This window comes from Amblyomma americanum, chromosome 7 (genome assembly GCF_052857255.1).
Source record: "Amblyomma americanum isolate KBUSLIRL-KWMA chromosome 7, ASM5285725v1, whole genome shotgun sequence".
Taxonomy (NCBI): Eukaryota; Metazoa; Arthropoda; class Arachnida; order Ixodida; family Ixodidae; genus Amblyomma; species Amblyomma americanum.
Window position 1 is genome coordinate 12,333,460 of NC_135503.1, and position 18,833 is coordinate 12,352,292.

General features: G+C 46.8%; 1 protein-coding gene across 1 annotated transcript in view; it reads right to left on the reverse strand.

Moving 5' to 3' along the window:
* Positions 1-3,707: 3,707 nt before the first annotated feature.
* The window catches only part of LOC144098497 (Golgi-associated PDZ and coiled-coil motif-containing protein-like), a 29,338-nt gene continuing 14,212 nt past the window's right edge, over positions 3,708-18,833 (reverse strand). Inside the window, exons 2-8 of the mRNA XM_077631184.1 lie at positions 13,020-13,184; positions 12,477-12,652; positions 7,810-8,080; positions 7,058-7,222; positions 6,583-6,665; positions 5,963-6,256; positions 3,708-3,881 (exon numbers count right to left, since the gene is read on the reverse strand). Coding sequence (XP_077487310.1) covers positions 3,866-3,881; positions 5,963-6,256; positions 6,583-6,665; positions 7,058-7,222; positions 7,810-8,080; positions 12,477-12,652; positions 13,020-13,184 — 1,170 coding nt within the window. The 3' untranslated portion in view covers positions 3,708-3,865. The remainder of the gene's footprint in view (positions 3,882-5,962; positions 6,257-6,582; positions 6,666-7,057; positions 7,223-7,809; positions 8,081-12,476; positions 12,653-13,019; positions 13,185-18,833) is intronic.

Consider the following 18,833-nt stretch of genomic DNA (forward strand, 5'->3'; position numbering starts at 1 on the left):
GAATGGCTCGAAAACATTTAAGCATTCACACATGGCACGCACTGCCACTCTCACAGAACTTCCGCCCTATTCATAAAAGAAAAACAAATAGCTCAATTATTTTCATCATCTGAAGAAGCTTCCACAGAATCAGCTGCAATGTCCTTTAGTAGAACATTTAATAGAAGTTCTTGACGTCGATCTTTATGTCGCTTTTCAAAAGTGATCATTATTTTCTAAGCACAAAATGGCCCTACCATTCAGCCCAGCAGAGATTTAAAATAATGCCGGCATCACCGACTTCATGAAAACAGCTCTAGACACTTTGCAAAAAAATTCGCACATGCACAATCGTAGGCTCTGTGCCGCAAAGTGATAAATCTGTGCACAAGTTCGCGCTGCAATAAATTGTTGAAGGTAGTGCCGAAGGGGCATGACCTTTTCTGCTGTCCTCCTGTGTGCTTGGAAATGCTGTACGAACCAGCCAAAATAGGCGCTTACAACAGTTTACTTTTGATGCAGGTTGTGCTTTTATGTTCACTTCATTGATTAATACTGTCAGCCCCAAAAGGGACTTTAACAGGAGTGGAAAAAAAACAGTCAATGATCAATAGTAAAACTGGTAGCACAAAAACAAGGCACGTTAAGAAAACTGAATTTTGTAATTTATTAAAATAAAAGCATTATCTCTAGCACAACTGCCACCAAAACTGACCAAGAAAATGAGGGCAATTAGCCAAACCATTGCCACCAATGGGCCCAGTGTACACTTCCAATGCAGGCCCTTTTAAGCCATATGACTTATTTTTGAAATGTGCCCACTAAGTAGCCATATCCAAATAGGCATGCATGACTTTACAGGCCTCATTCTCTCGCGCCGAAAAACGAACATTGCCGCTGCCGCCAGCTTGGATAGCTTTAGTTGCAGCTTGGCGGCTGCTGCTGCCTGAAATGAAGCACGGCTGCCTGTCTGTTTTCGAATGTCCTTAAGGTGAAATTGTAACTACCGTATTTACTCATGTAATTTGCGCCCTTTTCCTAAAATTAAGGCTTCGAAAACGGGATGCGCAAATTATGTGGAGATTTTATAAACACGTCCTAAAGAGCTCTACAAAGGTCATTAATGCACAATGTACACGATATATTGCTGCGCACGCACCGCAACTTGCACCCCTCAATGACCAAAAAAAGTAAACGCATACCCTCCCACCTCGCACCCGCTCCAGACCGATTCCCAGCATGATGGAATGAAGACGCCTGTGCAGCTCCAAGCAATAAAGGCAGAACAATGCAATCGCAAAACCAAAGTTGAAAACTGAAAATTGGTTTTTGAAGAAAGGAAATGATGGGGGAAACTGTCTCACATATCTCAGTGGACACCCAAATTAGAGGGATAATCAAGGGAGTGAAAGAAGAAAGGAATTAAGAGGTGCTGTAGTGAAGGTCTACAGAATAATTTCGACCACCTGGGGATCTTTAACATGCACTGACATCGAACAGCACACAGACGCCTTTTGCGTTTCGCCTCCATGGAAACGCGGCCGCCATGGAACCCGGGTACTCTGGCTCAGTAGGTGAGTGTGTTAACCACTGAGCCACCACAGCGGGTCAGCAGTTGGAGTTGAATAAGACCACCATTTACCTCTAGCAATTGGAGGTAAATGGAGACACAAGGCGATGAAAACGGAGCCCTTCTGGCATGCGGCCCAGTTGAGTAGTGGCAAACAGAACAGCCAATGGTTCGTTAGCTTCGGATTCTGGCACATACACTTCAAAGGTTACCAGAAGTTTGCTCTCGCAGCCATTCGTACGCGAAAGCGACCGCCAGTGCAAGCGAGCCACGTAAATGGTGCGCAACTAAATTTTCTTTACCAAGACCAATTTACAAACGAATTATCAAGTTTTTTTTTTTTTGGAAACACTTGCCTTTTGCTGCCGCACGCAGTGACACGGCTGTGCCGCTCTGCCCAAGCCTACCCTGCGCGCACCCACGTGCATTCTGGTGTGCTTGCAAAGCAGGGAATGAAAAATATGCAAGTTTTTTTTTTTAAATTCCAGTACAAAGTTGGGGTTGAGCAAATTGCAAAAGTAAATACAGTATTTACAGCAAGTAATTTTTGTAATATTTACTTCTGCACTACAATTATTGATCAAATGTCAAGTGCAGTTTCAGCCCAAATGACGTAACAAGAAAGATAGGTTAACTGTCGGCACGCATCCATTCCCTCCATATTTGGGGCTCCAACTAACTGGCACAAACTAATTTGGCAATTTTCATTTAGTACACACTTCCAGCATATTGGCCCAGCTGAGGCGATGCATGGATCTGGCTCTATTAATAACGTCATTGCGCTTTAAATCAAGTTGCGAACAGTCGTCCACTCTTGACAACAAGTGCCACATTATGTGCCATGGGCATAATAAATACTGGCTGAGGAAAGGAATGTAGAAATATCCAAAATATGCAAAACGCATCTATCATTTGCGAATACACACATCAATGACAACAAGTTCACACCGCTGCACTTGCTAACAACATTTACAACTTTGAGACTGCAGCAAAGTAACCTCCCGATCAGCTTCAGGCACACAAACACATTACCTTAATGTCACACAAGTCTTGCTCAAAAGCAGTTTAGAAATGCTTCCAAGACACATGGTTCTGTCCAAGTAGTATCGCCGAGATTGCATTCTACTACAATATTTAGGACTGACCTTAGACTTACAAAGTGCAAGGCGAAAGAAACAAACAAAACAGACATTGATTTTTTTCTTACGTCTTTTAGCCTCTTTTCTAAGGCTGTTGAAATAAAAAACTGAAAAAGCTTAGCAGCAGAATTTCTAGCAGCACAGTCATCAGTGTGAACACACACTGAGATGAGGTTCCAACAGGTACACACTTTGGTGGGAACAGGGTTCAAACAGCTGCTGTGTTAAGCTGTGCAATAAACTCAGTAACTACATTTCTTGGCAATGAAGAGAAAGCAACAAGGGCAGTGTGTCCGCAACTGTCTCACTGCGCCAATGGTTCAGCTACAGGATGGCAGCTTGGCACTATCTTGCTGCACAGTTGCTTCATTAACCATCTATGGAAGCTTCTTGTAACCGAACATGCCTAAACAATCCGTTTCAATCAAAGGAACTGTTCTTTCTATTACTGTCCAACGTTGAAAATGTGCAGTTTTGTTATAAATGTACCTTAAGTATTGAGTATTACTAATGTACTGCATTTTAAAACGAACCTATTAAATGCAACCAGGGACAATATTCCACTACCTAGGAAGAGCGGGTGCACATTTTGGCTTTGCAGCTTTGGCTGCATTACCAAGAAAAGTTGCTGCGGAGAGTAGGCTATAACATGGCTTGTACAACAAAGGCCAACCTAACGGTTTCCTTAAAATAGTAACCGCCGGAAAATGTGACAAAATTCTCAGTTGGTTCCAACTGGCTCCAGTAGGTTCCAAATGTAACCAACTAAAAAGTTTGCCATATGTATTTGCAACAGGCACTGCCCCTGCTTAATATAAAATAAAACATCCATACTATTTGCACACATGCTTTTCAAGACTGGCAGCAAAATGTGAGATTCCATGCTTCTGTCTTCAGTAAACACCACTAGAGACACCCTCTAACTAAACCTTAGAAAAGGCTATGCAACATTATCAACATAATTGAACACAACAACATATTAAGGCAATGCAGGGCACTAAAGCACACATTAAAAACTGTTTGGAATGAACTAATCATGCACACAAACATGCCTTTAATTTAGCACCAACAACCAAAGGATGAAAGGAAAGTCGTGCAGAGGAGCAGGCCTGACAGTAGTGCCAAAAATAGCTGTAACAAATCTTCATCACAGAATGTGGCCAGCCTAAGTCTTCAATCATGTAGCGACAGCTCTGGAAAAAAAGGAAAAAAGAAAGAAGCCGACATGAGTAATTGGGGCCAGAAAGCCAGCTTATTTCATGTATTTCACCCATAGCAAAACCGCCCATCCAATTCATAGGTGCACAAAAAACAAACTATTGCATGCGACACTGTTAGCTTCGTAAAGGAGTCCATGGTAGCATTGCAACTGCATCCTTACACCTATTCAAAGATAACATGACGTTACAATGAGACAGAGAGATGCGCTGGACTACCTTGTCCCTTGTCATCTTTCTATATTGTGTGAAAATGAACTTGTGCCTACCAATCCAGGTTTCAATCTTAGCCACTGAAACTCGTGCCGAGGTGAACAAACCACCATGGCAGTGAGATTATTTAAGCCTTGTGTGTGTTCAATTGAGTAGGTACAGTCGAGCCCACACTTATAACGGCTGCAGTTACAAAGAATGCTCGCTTATTATAAACCAAGCTGGCGCTGCTGTAAGTATGTATCGGAGCAATGGCACTGCGTCTCAGATGTAATGAATGACTGTGACCAGTTTTCCTTCTTTTCATACTCCAAGAAAATGCTGCCTTGACAACGTCCCCGTTTTAGCATATTTGCAGTTGCCTTCCAGTTGCACTAACCAACACATTTCAACAACCATACAGGTCCAGAAGCAGAAAGAAAAAAACAATATTCTCTGAGCTGTGTTTTCACATCGGATTCTAACAATCAAGCTGAGCTCCTTTAGCAAAAAAAAAAAAGAACTGCTGGCTAAGTCTGCACCCTGCAAGAATCCCTGCTTTTAATTGACAATTGACCACGGCACCTCCACCAAATGTAACAAGGGCTTAGATCAGCGCTCAGGCGGCGGCGAAACAACGGCGGCGGCAGAGTCTCTGGTCTGTCCAGGTCAGCAGGCTCTCGCTCTGAGCGATGGCAGTGCGGCTAATGCCCTTCTTCTTCACAATATAATTATGTGACGCTACCACAGCTATTCTGATAACCATCAAGAAGGAATAAAGCTTCTTCTATTTCAATGAAAATATGAATGCTATGGGGAGGCCACAAGTAGACTTGGATATGCCGACACCATTATTCTGCACAGCACACACACACAAAAAAAAGAAACCCTGACTGCAAAATGCTTGGTTTCAGTGCACACTACTAGAATGCAGCAGGTTGCAGTCTCTCAGATTTTACTTATAATCCGCTCTGAACCATTTCAATGCTTAACACCTTTTTGTGCCAGAGATGAGCAATGCTAATCAATGTATTTCAGGCCAATTTTGTCTAAAATGTACCCAATTCGTCCAGATATTGCATCCTCTCCTGAATGATTTGTATGAATGACAGGCATTTCTTTCTTGTGCATAGTTGTTGCGCTAGTTCACAGATGGCATGCCATGGCAATAGAAAAAGAATTTATACCACTATTACAAGTAGGAAGGATGTGTGGTAAGCAATTTATGAATAAATTACCAAAATTTGGCAATCTTGAGGCATTTAATCTTTACTTGCTGCATTTTAAGGAGTATATAAAAGCGTATAGTTAGAAAAATAACTATGTACAAAATACGAGTACTGTGGAAGTATACAGGCAGAAGCTTTGGCAAGTTTGCTCAAACATTAAGCATGGGATTTAAGATGGTTTGGGTTTGTTTATGGGGTTTAACATCCCAAAGAAACTCAGGATATTCTGGATGCTGTAGTGGAGGTCTCCGGATAATTTCTACCACCTGGAGTTCTTTACCGTGCACTGACATTACACAGCACACAGGTCTTAACATTTTGCCTCCATCAAAAGTGACTGCCGCGGCCGGCATCAAAACCTTGTTTATAGAGTCAGCAGCCGAGCACCATAGCCAAAGAGCCACCACGGCGCCTGCATGGATTCGAAGAGTTTTAGCTGCAAAACTTGCATTAAAGATACCAAATGCTTATGCAAAAAGCTTGCACAAGCACATGGAAAAAGGAACCTAGCAGGCCTTGCATATAGTAACAGCTGCTTCAACAGGCACTGAAATTTCTTCAGAAAATGAAATGCTATGTGTACACAAGTGATTAGGTCTCCAGAGGACTGAATTATCAGAATATTTTAAATCTTACCCTTGGGCACAGTCACCAGTACCATTCACCTCAACGACAGACTTTGCAGGAGAAGACTTGGCAACAGCTTTGACTTCGGGCGGGGCTTCTGGGGAGACTTTCTCACTGGATTTTGCTCTGGCTTCGGGTGTGGCAGGAACTGCGATCCCTGGCACTGCTGCAGGGGCCCCATGACCAGGCGTCACGTGAGGAGATGTGGCAAAGCGAGACAGAGATCGGTCCGTCACACCATTCTCGTCATCACTTGGTGCCACACTGGTTTCGCTGGCGTCTTCAGGATAAAAGAAATGGTACCTGGAGAAATTTAGGCAGCCCATCTCAATGTGACCAAACAAAACACAGCACAGAACAATCCAGAGAAGTGGTACGCAAGAGACCAAGCCCTTCACACAGAAAGATCCATTCATAATCTCCCTGATTACCACTAGCCATTGCAATGAGTGATTAGTCAAAAACATTCTCTGTACTTTAGGTGGCTGGGTTCCTAGAGCACAAATGAATTGGCTGAAGTGGAGCATTTCAGGATGGCGATTCTTTCAAGTCAAAGCAACAATTTAATTAAAGCAAAAAAAAAAGAAGGATTGCAAAAGTAAAAAGTGGCTACATGTGAGTAGACCCACCTTAGGTGCTGACTATCCTGTGTTTCATCATCACTGTCTTCATCGGGTGAAACATACAACACCTTGAGTGTAATGTCACCTTGCTGAAAAAGAAAGAAATGCCCTCACTTTCTTTGACAAAAACAAGTGTCATGAATCTTGTGCACAATGCAGCCTATGGGCAACTGGAAACTGTTATGCAACTTGGCCGCAACAAACATTACGCTCACAAAAAGGGCTTCAGTACATTTCAGCTGTTTTCTAATTTGCTGCCCGTAAGCACTGCTCTACAATGTAAAAAGCAGGGCAGACTTATTTAAATGGTCCTCTTAGGCCTGTCCCACCTTTTTAAATGGCAAAAGCCAAATCTGTTCTACAAACTAACAATAAAGAATTGAGCTTGCTTGGCCATAAAGAACAGAACCGTTCACTACCACACAATATAGAGAGGAGAACAAGAGCAACCTCAATCTCGAATCAACAATCCAAAACATACCAATCCAGAGAGGACCTTCACAGCATCATGGTGCTTTGCTTCCCTCAGGTCGACACCATTGGCTGCGAGAATGGCGTCACCAACAAACAGCTTGCCGCTACGCCAGGCTGGCATGTCTGGAAGTACTTCAGAGATGACTATGGGGACACCATGCTCTAGGCCGCCCTGAAATAACAGTGACAGCTACGTTTACTGTCATTTCAAACATGAATCTGTGCTCGTGTCTTGACTGTGCAGATTCTACAAACTGTAAACATTGTAAAAGTAGCCTAACTTCTCCTGTGGTGCCAGCAAGTTGCTACTTACTGTCAAGGTGCTTTAAATGGACTGCAAATTCGTGGCTTTCGATAAGACAAGAATACTAAAGACCATCTTTCCTAGTTGAAAATTTTCATTTTTATTCTGCACAGTGATGCGTATCACTTCTGTGTTCTGTGGCTTTGCTGATACTGCAACGCTGCAAACTAACTCCCTTCTGTGGAAGTGCAAGTGAAGAGAATGCGATTACTACTGGGGCTGATCTTCTGAAAATTATGCTAAACAGAGCACTTCAGTTGCACACTGTTAGGTGCTATAAGATGAATGGTTTAAATTGACCGAAAGGTGAGAAAGAAATGGTAAAAAAGTAACCCCAAAAGGAAGATTCTGAAACCATTCCAATCATTTAGTGTAACAGAACAACCACCTCCCCATGACACAAAGGGGTTTATAGCTTTCCAGAAGTTGAGTCCAAGCATGAACGTGTCACGCACCGTGATGGAGATACCCAGACCCTCGTCTTTGCCCTTGGTAAGTCGCACGGTTCGCACGTCCCCTATTCCTTGGTGGCGGCGCAGGGGAGTGCCCTCGTCGGGCTCTGGAAGCACTGGGCCGGGTAGGGTGGCTGCATTGGAGGAGCGGCCTCGGCAGGCCCGGATCACCGCCTTGTGCCGGTGGAGATGGATCTCGGACTCGAGCTGGTTCCAGAGCCGATCATGCTCACTTGGGTTCAGGTCCCTGCCTAGCAGCTGGATCTGCTGGATCCTGCAAGATACAAGGAGCAAAGGAGGCACTTCTGTACGAGAGACTGTTTAAAGACTGCTATGCAATAGAAATCAGTTGAAACGTACCGAGCTATAGAAAGAAAAATGACAAGGGGGAACATTAAGAGACAGGGAGAGAGCAGAGTGGGTTAAGGAATAAACATGAGTTAATACTATGTTCTAGTTAAAATCAAGATGAGGAAGTGGGACATGGGCAGATCATGTAATGTGGAAACAGACAACCGATGGCCCCTCAGGGTAATGGAGTGGATATCAAAAGAAGGCAAATGAAACCGGAGGTGGCAGAGAGTCATGTCAGCGGATATTATCAGTAAGTTTGCCTGGGTAGGGTGGTTGCTGCTAGTTGAGGACAGGGTTATTTGGAAATCGGTGGGAAGGCCCCTGCCCAGCAGTGAACACAGTTGGGCTGCTACTGCTGCTGATGACGATACAAGAGGTGCCAAACTGCACAAAGTCAAGTGACCTGCCAAGTGCTAACAGATTTTGGCCTCTGTCTAAGCAGCAGGTTTTGCATGTCGTATACTGCCAGAATAAGTGTGAAAAAGAAAGCGAAACAATTTAATCGGTAAAGCAGGAATTATATGTGTGCTCTCGCACACCTTGTGCCCATAGGTATGTGCAGAATTCTCGATTAGGGGGGAGCCAAGTTTCACCGCAGCACACAACCCACATCCCACCAATGCCCCTGCAGTCAAACCGCAGCACAAAGATGAGGAATGGTTATAAAACATTTATTTCACTGTGATTGAATTGCAAAATATACAAAATATTATTAAGCAGCAGTTTTTACTTTCACGTGTAACATCGGCAGAGAAAGGCAGCACCTGCGACGCTGAGGTACCAATGCAACAAAGCACTTCCAAAGGAATTTTTACTATGCTCTCTAAACCACAGATAATATATATGACAGCTGTTGTTCACTATAAAAATGAACCTGAAAAGACTGCCTCAAAGTGACCCAGCAAGTAAACAGTTCTTGGAATGCCACATCACGTGTCCTCAGCCGCCAGTATCCTGAAAAGCATGCATGGCCATAACACTGAGAGTGAGAGAAGAAAAAGAAAGGTGCCACAGAGGAGGGCTCTGGAACAATTTAAACCACCTGAGGATCTGCAAAGTGCACTGACATCGCACAGCACACGGGCACCTTTTGCGTTTCGGCTCCACTGAAACGCAGCCACCGCGGTCAGGTTCAAATCCGGGTATTCCGGCTCAGTAGCAGAGTCCTAACCACTAAGCCACCCCACTTCCCTAATGGCACGGCTGAGGTGTCCACCAAGAAGTGAGACTTACTGCACCATTTCTTGCCCTCAAAAACCACTAAAAATAACACTGCACTATGAACAATGACGGGACAGGTCCAACAGAGTAAAGGTATGGGGCAGACTTGGTGCCCCCCTTAGATGATTAGGGGGGATGGCTGCACCCTGTCCGTTGTGTAGGAGGTATTTAAAAAGTTAGTTGCAAACAGAATCAGTACAACCTTAGATTTCAATCAACCAAACAATCAGGCAGGCTTTCGTAAAAGATACTCTCGACAATAGACCATATTCACACTATCAATCAAGTGACGCAGAAATGCGCAGAATATAACCAAACACCTACATATAGCCTTCACTGATTACAAGAAAGCATTCGACACAGTGAAAACCTCAGCAGTCATGCAGGCATTGCAGAAGAAGGGTGCAGAAGAGTCTTATGTGAAAATACTGCAAGATATCTACAATGGCTGCACAACTACCATAGCCCTCCATAACGCCAGCAATAAAATTCGAATAAGGAAGGGTGTCAGGCAGGGAGACATGATCTCGCCATTGCTATTCACCGTCTGTTTACAGGAGGTGTTCAGAGACCTGGATTGGGAACAGTTGGGGATAAGAGTTAATGGCGAATACCTAAGTAATTTGCAATTCGCTGATGTCATTGCCTTGCTAAGTCACTTAGGAGATACACTGCAAAGCATTATTAATGAGGCAGAGCAGAATGGTGGGCCTAAATAATTAACACAAAAAAAAAAATGTTCAGTTCACAATTGCTAGCGAGGTGCTAGAAGTGGTAAGGGAATACGTATACTTGGGTCAGGTAGCGACCGCTCATCCGGTTCATGAGAGGGAAATTACTAGAATAAGTATAAGGTGGAGCACATATGGCAGGTTCTCTCAGACCATGAATGGTAGTTTACCAATACCCTTCAAGAGAAAAGTATAAAACAGCTGTGTCTTGCCGGTACTCACCTACGGGGCAGAAACGTGGAGGCAAACGAAAAGGGTTAAGCTTAAGTTAAGGTCAATGCAGTGAGCTATGGAAAGAAAAATGATAGGTGTAACATTAAGAGACCAGAAGTGGGCAGAGTGGGTGAGGGAACAAATGTGGGTTAATGACTTCATAGTCTAAATCAAGAGGAAGAAATGGGCTTGGGCAGGGCATGTAATGCAAAGGCATGATAACTGCTGGTCCTTAAGGGTAACAGAGTAGATTCCAAAGACAGGGTTAACTGGAGAGACATGGGAGAGGCTGTGGGTTTCTCAGTAGGCACAGGCCACGACCCACCGCGGGTTCGAGCTTCGCGCGAGCCAAGGGCCCCGATCAGCCGTCACCACACGCACCCTGGGGCACCGCTGCGGCGGCGTTCAACCTCTGAAGAGAGGAGAGCGGCTCGCCGCAAGAAACAGGCCTCCAAGTTCACAAAGGAGACGTTTATTGACGCCGTCCTCCAGCGGTACATACACACACTCAACAGTCACCCCGTCCCGGGGCGCGCTCAGAGCAAGGCTCCGGTGCGCGCTCGGGGCAACAAGAGAAATGCGCGCCGCTAGCACGCCGCTGCAGGAGATTGTCCCCGCGGCAGTGCTGTGATCTCTCTCGTGTCGGCCGATGGGCCGTTTGCGAGAGAGAATGGGCAGTCAACGCAAGGTGCGCCTGTCAGAGGTCGTTGGACCCCTGGACAGGCTCGAGCCGTGGCGGATCGAGGACCCACGCTGGCGAGCTCGAGTATGAACTGGTCCGAACGGCAGAGGCTGGCTCGGACGAACAGTAACGTACGCACCTTACGCTGTCTCGGAGGGGTCTCTCTCTCTCTGGGCCCCGCTCGGACGGTCGCGCGCCGCGCGACCACCCCAAACGGGTCCCGAATTCCCGCCAAAATTCACCAATGGCAAAGGCCCTTGGGAAGCCGGGGGCGGAGCTGCGGCCGAATGACAGCGATTAGCCACCAGCCGTCTCTCCGCCGCCCGAGGCGGGAGAAAGGGAAAGAGGGCGACGCGGGATGCCGTGCAGACGCCACGGCGGGAATCTAGCAGGCTTCCCACAAGGCCTTTGCCCTGCAGTGGGCATAGTCAGGCTGCTGATCATGATGATATGCCCTCTCCCCTCCTTGTGCACATAATTATGCTTGTGTCACAGATCCATGCACCAAGAACTCAACTAGAGGCACTTGAGGCACAACAGTCCTCAGAATGAGTAGTATATGAATTCTGCACCTTTATAGAGAGAACACAATAGGTTGCCCCGTCGGCAGCACGTGCAGTGCTATGCAGTCATTACCAAAGCTATAAAAACTGGCACCGAGCTGCGCAGTGAGCCTGCTGTAGTGTTCCTGGCCCAAAAATCTAGAGATTGAGGACTGTTCTCCCCACTCACCAAGGCCTTGGAACAGTGCCTAAGAGCACCACAACACAGGCTAATAACAATGGCCCTGGACATGTTAGTATCAGAATCCCTACTTTCAACAAAACCAGGCCATCATAGCCAGAATCACTATCAACAGACCAACTACGTTTGTAGCAGAACAAAGGTCCCTCCCAATAATTGCCGATTAAGCCCGCCCTGCGCCAGCTGTGGCCCCCCCCCCACTGTCCTTACGAACTCCCGTTCTCATATCTGCACCTGACTCCCTGTAGCTCCCTGTTTTGTTTTACCTTTTTTTGTAATCTACGTTATTAGCCCAAGGGACCATCAGTTATCTGTTCTCTGCCCATGCACATTTTCTCCTTTTAGCTTCAGCTAGCATATTGCTAATTGTGTTTGCTTCTTGAACCACTGTGCTCTTTTCCAATCCCTTAATGTCACCACCATCACTTTCCTTTCCACAGCCTACTCACTGCCCTCAATTCAATTCCAAGCCAATTCGTCCACCCCAAGTTTCTGCCCAACTGGTGAGTACTGGCAAGGTACACCTACCATACACTTTCCCCTTGAGGCATATTGCTATGTTTGTATTTGTAAGCTGAGAGTACCTGCCTAAAGCATTGCCCAAGATAATGAACGACTAGAACTGCTCCATGCAAGTGTCCAAAAAAACGAGCTCTGCCCAGATGCATCACCCTGATGCAGCATGAGCACTACATGTTCACAGCATCTGCGCCAGTGCACCCCACCTGCCGGCCAGTTCTTTGTCGAGGTACTTGGCGGCCAGCTTGGCTCCAAACACCTCACTCTGCAGGGACACCACATCCTTGCGGAGCGCTGCATTCTCCTTGCGCAGCTGGGCCACCTCTGCCTCCAGCAGCATCTCACGTCCCACATCCATCCTGTACATAGCCATCTCCTGTTCCTGCAAGGCAGTACAATGCACAAGATATTAACATCACTACGACTCCCAGGCCAGACAGTGCGTACGCATGATAAGTTGAAGGGGCATTCACATAATGTGACAAGTTTGCTGTAAGTGTAGGGGGATGTAGATGAAAGATGACAAGGAAATGTGTTCAAGGTTCAGTGCGATGAGTGACGAGACCTTGCTATGTGGTAACATAGTGTCATGTGGACAACGACCACCAGAACACCTAAAAGCACTCTGAGCAACGCATGAAGACACTGGCAAACAGCTGCTCCAGAAACCTATGCTGGCAGAAAATACCTTGCTTCATTCAGAAAGACCCACGGTGTGTATGTCCACAAAGTAAGAGAGATAAACTCACCAGCTTCTGCTTGATGGCAGTAGAGTCTCCTGCATGCCCCATCTGCGCAGACACCTGCAACTGGGCTGAATGCAGCTGCAGCACAAGGTGCTGAAGCTCCTTATTCAGCACAGCACTCGTTGATTGCGCCTCATACAGATCAGACTTGAGCTCCTGCAGTTCAGACTGCAAAAAAGAAAAGAAAAATAGAGGCCAGAGGTTTTTAAGGAGTTTACTGCTGGTGAGTTCAACTGACAAGGAAATGATATCAAACATTCACACAATGCTTATTCAAAAAACAATCATCAGCTTGCATGCCTCTCTGGCTTCAAAATTATTTTTCACTGCGACAGCAGTACTCGGCACTAATTGAAAATGCCAGTGTCATCTATTGTGTGAATGTACCAGGGAAAGGCAGGCTAGGCTAGTTGGTGGTTAAAACTAGAATGCATAATGGAACCGCATGAACAGAAAGAGGGATGTACGAAGGAAACAAACAGGACAGAGCGCGGAACTTCAACTGTGTTTTATTTTACAGAAATGCCATATTTACACGGGCAATGTAGTCGCACTTGAAAGAATGACAACCAATACATTACATTTCTCTGGCATGCTGGCATGTGTGGCGCAAGTTTCCATCAAGATAGGCTTAGAAATGTGATGTCCCGGTGGTTTTTACGGCACCCAAAAACTTGCGGGCATGAGCAATATGATGCAAAGAAGAAAAAAAGGACTGCAGCATCAAGCACGCAAACAGGTTTGTCCCATGCAAAAGTGGAGTAGTACATCCCTCTCCTGTGGCATATGCTACCCGCATAGCACAAACCGGACGCTGCATAAACACCAGACTACAGGAGCACCACACAGCAGTAAACGCATTAGTAGGGGGTGGGCATCTGGCCACTGTCACCACCACTGTAATTGCACGGCTCGTTTTCACGATCTTGAAAAAGTTTTTGCCCCAGCCCAGCAGAGAAATTTACAAAGTGCACTGAATAAAGAAAGAAAATGGCAGTTGCATCAACAAAACATCAGTATTGGTATCCAAAAAGAGGTCTCTTATCTTGATGGAAACTAGCACCACACATGCCAGCATGCCAGAGTAATTTGATGTGTTTGTCATTCCTTCAGGTGTGATTATGAGCTTGCATAAATATAACATTTATTAAAATAAAACACAGCTGAAGTTATGTGCTCTGTCCAGTCTGTTTTCTTCTTATGTCTCTCTTTTAGTTTCTCCAGTTCCATTATGTATTCTGTGGTTGTGTGAAGCCCCAGCAAGTGAAGCCTTCACCCTCTAGAAAGCCACCTCCCCGCCCCAACTCCGCCCTCCAAAAGCACCATCCACCATCAACCCACTACAGACCTCCACTCACTAAATGTCTGTGCAGCAATGGAACAAAATAGTGACTTGAAATCGATAGAAGCAGTGGGAACACCAGGTGCCCTCCAGAATCACCACCAACCAGCCACCTCCAGAGTCCCCACATTACTCCCCTAGCTAAAAGGCTGCCACCCACTCACCGCCACCCTTGACCCACCTTTACATTCCAGAAAAATGCTGTTGCGTGCATGAAAATTCTACTTAAAGTAAATGCATTCAATAAATGTCTCAGCATTTATCGACGGCACATCCAACTGCTATCGCAGCTTTTTAGCATCAGGTTTCACGACAGTCTTCTCATTTTTTTACAAGCAGTGCACATGAACCGCCTGCACCAATAGTTCCCAATTCCCACAACATTACGCTGGTGGCCAGAGCACATTCTTAAGATCTGAACGACAGTTGCAGAGATACTGGAGCTTCTCGCCAGCATTGAGAGTCAATTCAGCCACTAAAAAACTGGCAGCCAGCTTTGCCTTTCCCTGCAAAGGATCATCCCGACAGTAGCTGCCTTTGCAGCAGGCCAAAATATTCCACGTCCCGACTGGTACCACAAACAGCCAGTGTGACTGGTTTTCTGCGCAGAAATGTTTTTCTACTTCCTAAATCATTCAAGGCCACAGGGCAGAAAATGCAAGCTATATCACTTCAATGCCCATTTCTACTTTTCCCCACAGCGAATCACCATACTGTTGACACAGGACAGCCCGACAGAGGCGACATCCCGAGCCCGGCCCAGGTCCGCAACACATTGTGTTTTCTGGCCCTATATTTTGGTAACACTAAGCCCGTGCAGGGCTCTAAACCCACACTAAACCAGACACATTAAGTGTTCCGACTGCACAACCGGTCTTACACTGTACGCTTCCTGTTTCAGCAGCCGAATGGCAAAGCTTTTCGACATTACCAGTTGCAAAACTTCCCATATGGTTCATGTGATGTGGGGACTCGCCCTGCTCGGTCCCCTTTGGTTTGCTACTCGGCAGTGTCCTCCTTTCTAGTTACCTTAACTAACAAGGGAGGGCACCTACATTGCAGCGCTATAGAGGGCGAGATTGCCGCGCACGGCGGAGACAGCTCTCTCTCTCTTTGGCTCGGGAACTCGCTGTGTGCAGACATTTTGGCGAGGTGCTCCGCCAGTGAGGCAAGGCCGCGAGTTAATCCTGTACGGCCTCGGAGCTACTCCCCTGTGAACATTTGCTCATAACCTTGCTGGTGGGTCGGACGACTTCGATTCCTTAGCGTATTTTGTTGCTAGCTGGCGTTATTCTTGTTGCAGCAATAAATGCCATTTTGTGTCAGTCAGCGAGTCGTTCCTTTGTTCCTTCGCTCGGTAGCGCACACGATCGGGGGTGGGGTCTGCTGTTTTGAACTGTGTAAGTGGCGGCTAAGCGGTGAGAACGTATTCATCCCCCAGTTACAACCCCACAGCTGGCGCACAACTTTTGGGCCTGCTCTTGGGACATTGGAAGACTGCCTGTTCAGATCGAGGAACGCTGTTTGTTCGGACTTTGCAAGTGCTAGGCTTGGCGTGAAATTTGATCGCAAGGACCTGCGGCATGCTTTCTTGAGTGCGAGGTGGATTTCGCTGAACTTTTCGGCATGCTCAGCACATTTTTCTTCAAGTTTTTTCTGGAATTTCTTCACTGCAGGCAGGCAGCGGATGGTCGGCAGTGTCCCAGTGTCCAGATGCCTCCAAAAAAAAAACTCGCCGATGGCTCCACGGCTGTGTCGCGACTTTCTGCAACAGCATAGTTTGCGGTGGTGATTATATCTTTAATAATTTGTCTTTTTTTTATTTTGGTTGCGATCTTATTGTGTTGCATTACGCTGTTTTGCATGGTTGTTCTTGTTGTCTTCAACGTGAGCAGCATTGCTACGCACGAAGGGCGCAAGCACTCCTTACCCTCCGCTCCCCTTACCCCCTTTCGCACTTTTTCGTGCTATGCCGACACCATTCCCTGCTGCATGGAGCCCCTCTATGTCTTACTTCTCGAATGAAGAGAAACAAGTGGCAGTTATAGTGTGATGCGCTCTTCCCAGCTCTCGTCAGACACTTCGTGAGCAAGCCGCGAAAAGCGACGCCGAAGGTGCATGGCCACCGCCGCCGGCGCTAATAAGTTTCCGTGTTCCTGCGTGAGAAAATTATTTACCGCATTCTCTTGAAGTGAGCTTTGATCCACAGCGGCCTTTCGCGTACGTCTCGGCGCCTGGTAAACCCAAAGCTACTGCAGCACAACAAAGGGGCCAAGAGAAACTAAACTACCCACAATGTTTCTCATGTCGCCCAATGCCTCGCAGGCACGCATAAAAAGACGGCAAGGTTCTCACAAGGCACCAAAGCGCTCGGTATCCTCACCAGCCTGGAGCCGACGGCTAGTGCACCCACCGCAACGAGACCATTTTTCGCAATATGGTACACGCTCTAAGGCTCCCCGATCAGAAAGATCGATCAGATTGAAGCGCACTTATACAAAGGAAACTAAAAGAGTTTGGTTTGGTTTATACGGGGGTTGAACGTCCCAAAACGACTCAAGCTATGAAGAACGCCGCAGTGAAGGGCTCCGGAAGGGCTCCGGTGGACACCCGAAGCGTGACGTAAGGGAAGGGAAAAAGGAGGTGTGAAGGAAGAAAGAGGTGCCACAGTGGAGGTCTCCAGGATAATTTCGACCACCTCAGGATCGCACTGACATCACACAGCACGCGGGTGCCTTTTGCGTTTCGCCTCCATCGGATCATTCGATTAACTCCCAGCTGCGCCGTTGCAATTCAGTCCTCGCTCCCCAGCAGGAGGGATTGGCTCATTTCTGAGAAGTGGCGGAGACCAACAGGCCTTGCCAACTCTGCACAACAGGTGGTCGACGCCCAGGGCTGCGTTGAATTTAATAAGGGAGCCCTTTGGGCTGGTTGGCATGACATAGCGAAGAGAGAGAGAGAGAGCGCAGGAGAGAGAGGACACTGTGAGCGACAGCGCTCGTTCGTCTCTCTCATTGTGCCCCGTCTCTACCGCGCTGTATCGCTTCGATGAAATTAAGTTTTACTCTGTCTCTGGCGCTGTTCTTGTGACCGCTTGCCAAGTCAATGGGGGCACTAAGACAAAAAAGACGGTGCGTCCGCTGGGTGCCTTCGGTGAATCGTTTCCCAGGTATCCTGGACCCTGTCAATGCGTTAGAAAGACGTCCCTGAAACCTACCAGTTTTCTCTTAGCTACCAGGAGAAAGAATGATGTAGGTTATTCCTGCTGATTCTATACTTCAATACAAGAGGCAAGCTTGGAAGCATTTGAGACAATTTCAAAAGCACGGTTTTCCAAATCTCCAAAGGTAGACACGGGATTTGGCAGGTAGTAAACAAAATTCCCCGCAGAAAGTCCCTATTTTACTGTGAGCGCGGCAACCGATTCAAAATTTAACATGTATTCATTATTATCAGATTGGAAACGTTATATGGTGACGCGACTCGCTTCATATGATGATCATGATGTGACTCGTCATACGATGATGCGTGTACATCATGATGTGTGACTCGCTTTCCACTGTAGAAGAGGCAGTTCAAAACTCCTGAATATGTAGCTGACATTTAACACATATGCGGGATGTCTCTCTGCCAGAAAGATTGAAAATAAAAAGAAATGTCATCCAAGTAGGCCCTGACCATGCCCACTTGCCACACTTAAATCAATTTGACTTCCAAAGTGCGCACACGCACACGTACGCTCCACCAAAATGCGAAATAGCCTAAGTTGTCATGGCAAGTCTGCACCCGTAACAGCAGAACTGCTTCATTCAGTGTATGCATTTGATTGATATGCCCCTAATGGAACTGCAAGAAAACGGCCCCAACTTCCAGCACGCATTGTCTGATGGTCCCCGCCACGAAAGTGCTTTTCCCCATCACCCTTCAAGCCCGTGGCCGCGGCTACTGCAGGTTGCGAACACGGTAGACTACACACAAGAAGCCTGTTACCCCTTACTCACGCCAATTACACTAAAAGCAATTAAAAAAAATGGTCTCGGGCACGCTCAAAGGAACACGTGGCTCCAAGCCGGATGACAAGGAGAAAGGGCCTGTATTCAAGGCCAACAGCAAATTAGTAACCAGCATACGACCAACGTCTTAAGCGCACGCACGGCTTGCAGGTCTCAAGGGGTGGACGAGAACCAAACACACACAAGCGTGACAAATTCAGGGGCGGCGACACTGTATAGCACGCGGTGGGTGGGCCGTAGACATCCCTCTCCTCCCTTCCCCATCGCCTCTTTTCCGCTCCGCCTTACTCCACGAGAGGCGCGCGTCCCCCAGCTGACGAAAAGCAGCAGCCCACACGGCTCACTTTTTGACCGCCGCGGCGGCAGCGGCGACTTCAGAGAAAACAGCGAGCGGCCGGGCTTCGAAGAGATTACCAGGCGGCCGCCTGGCCCGCGTCCCACACACGGAACAACCCTCGCACG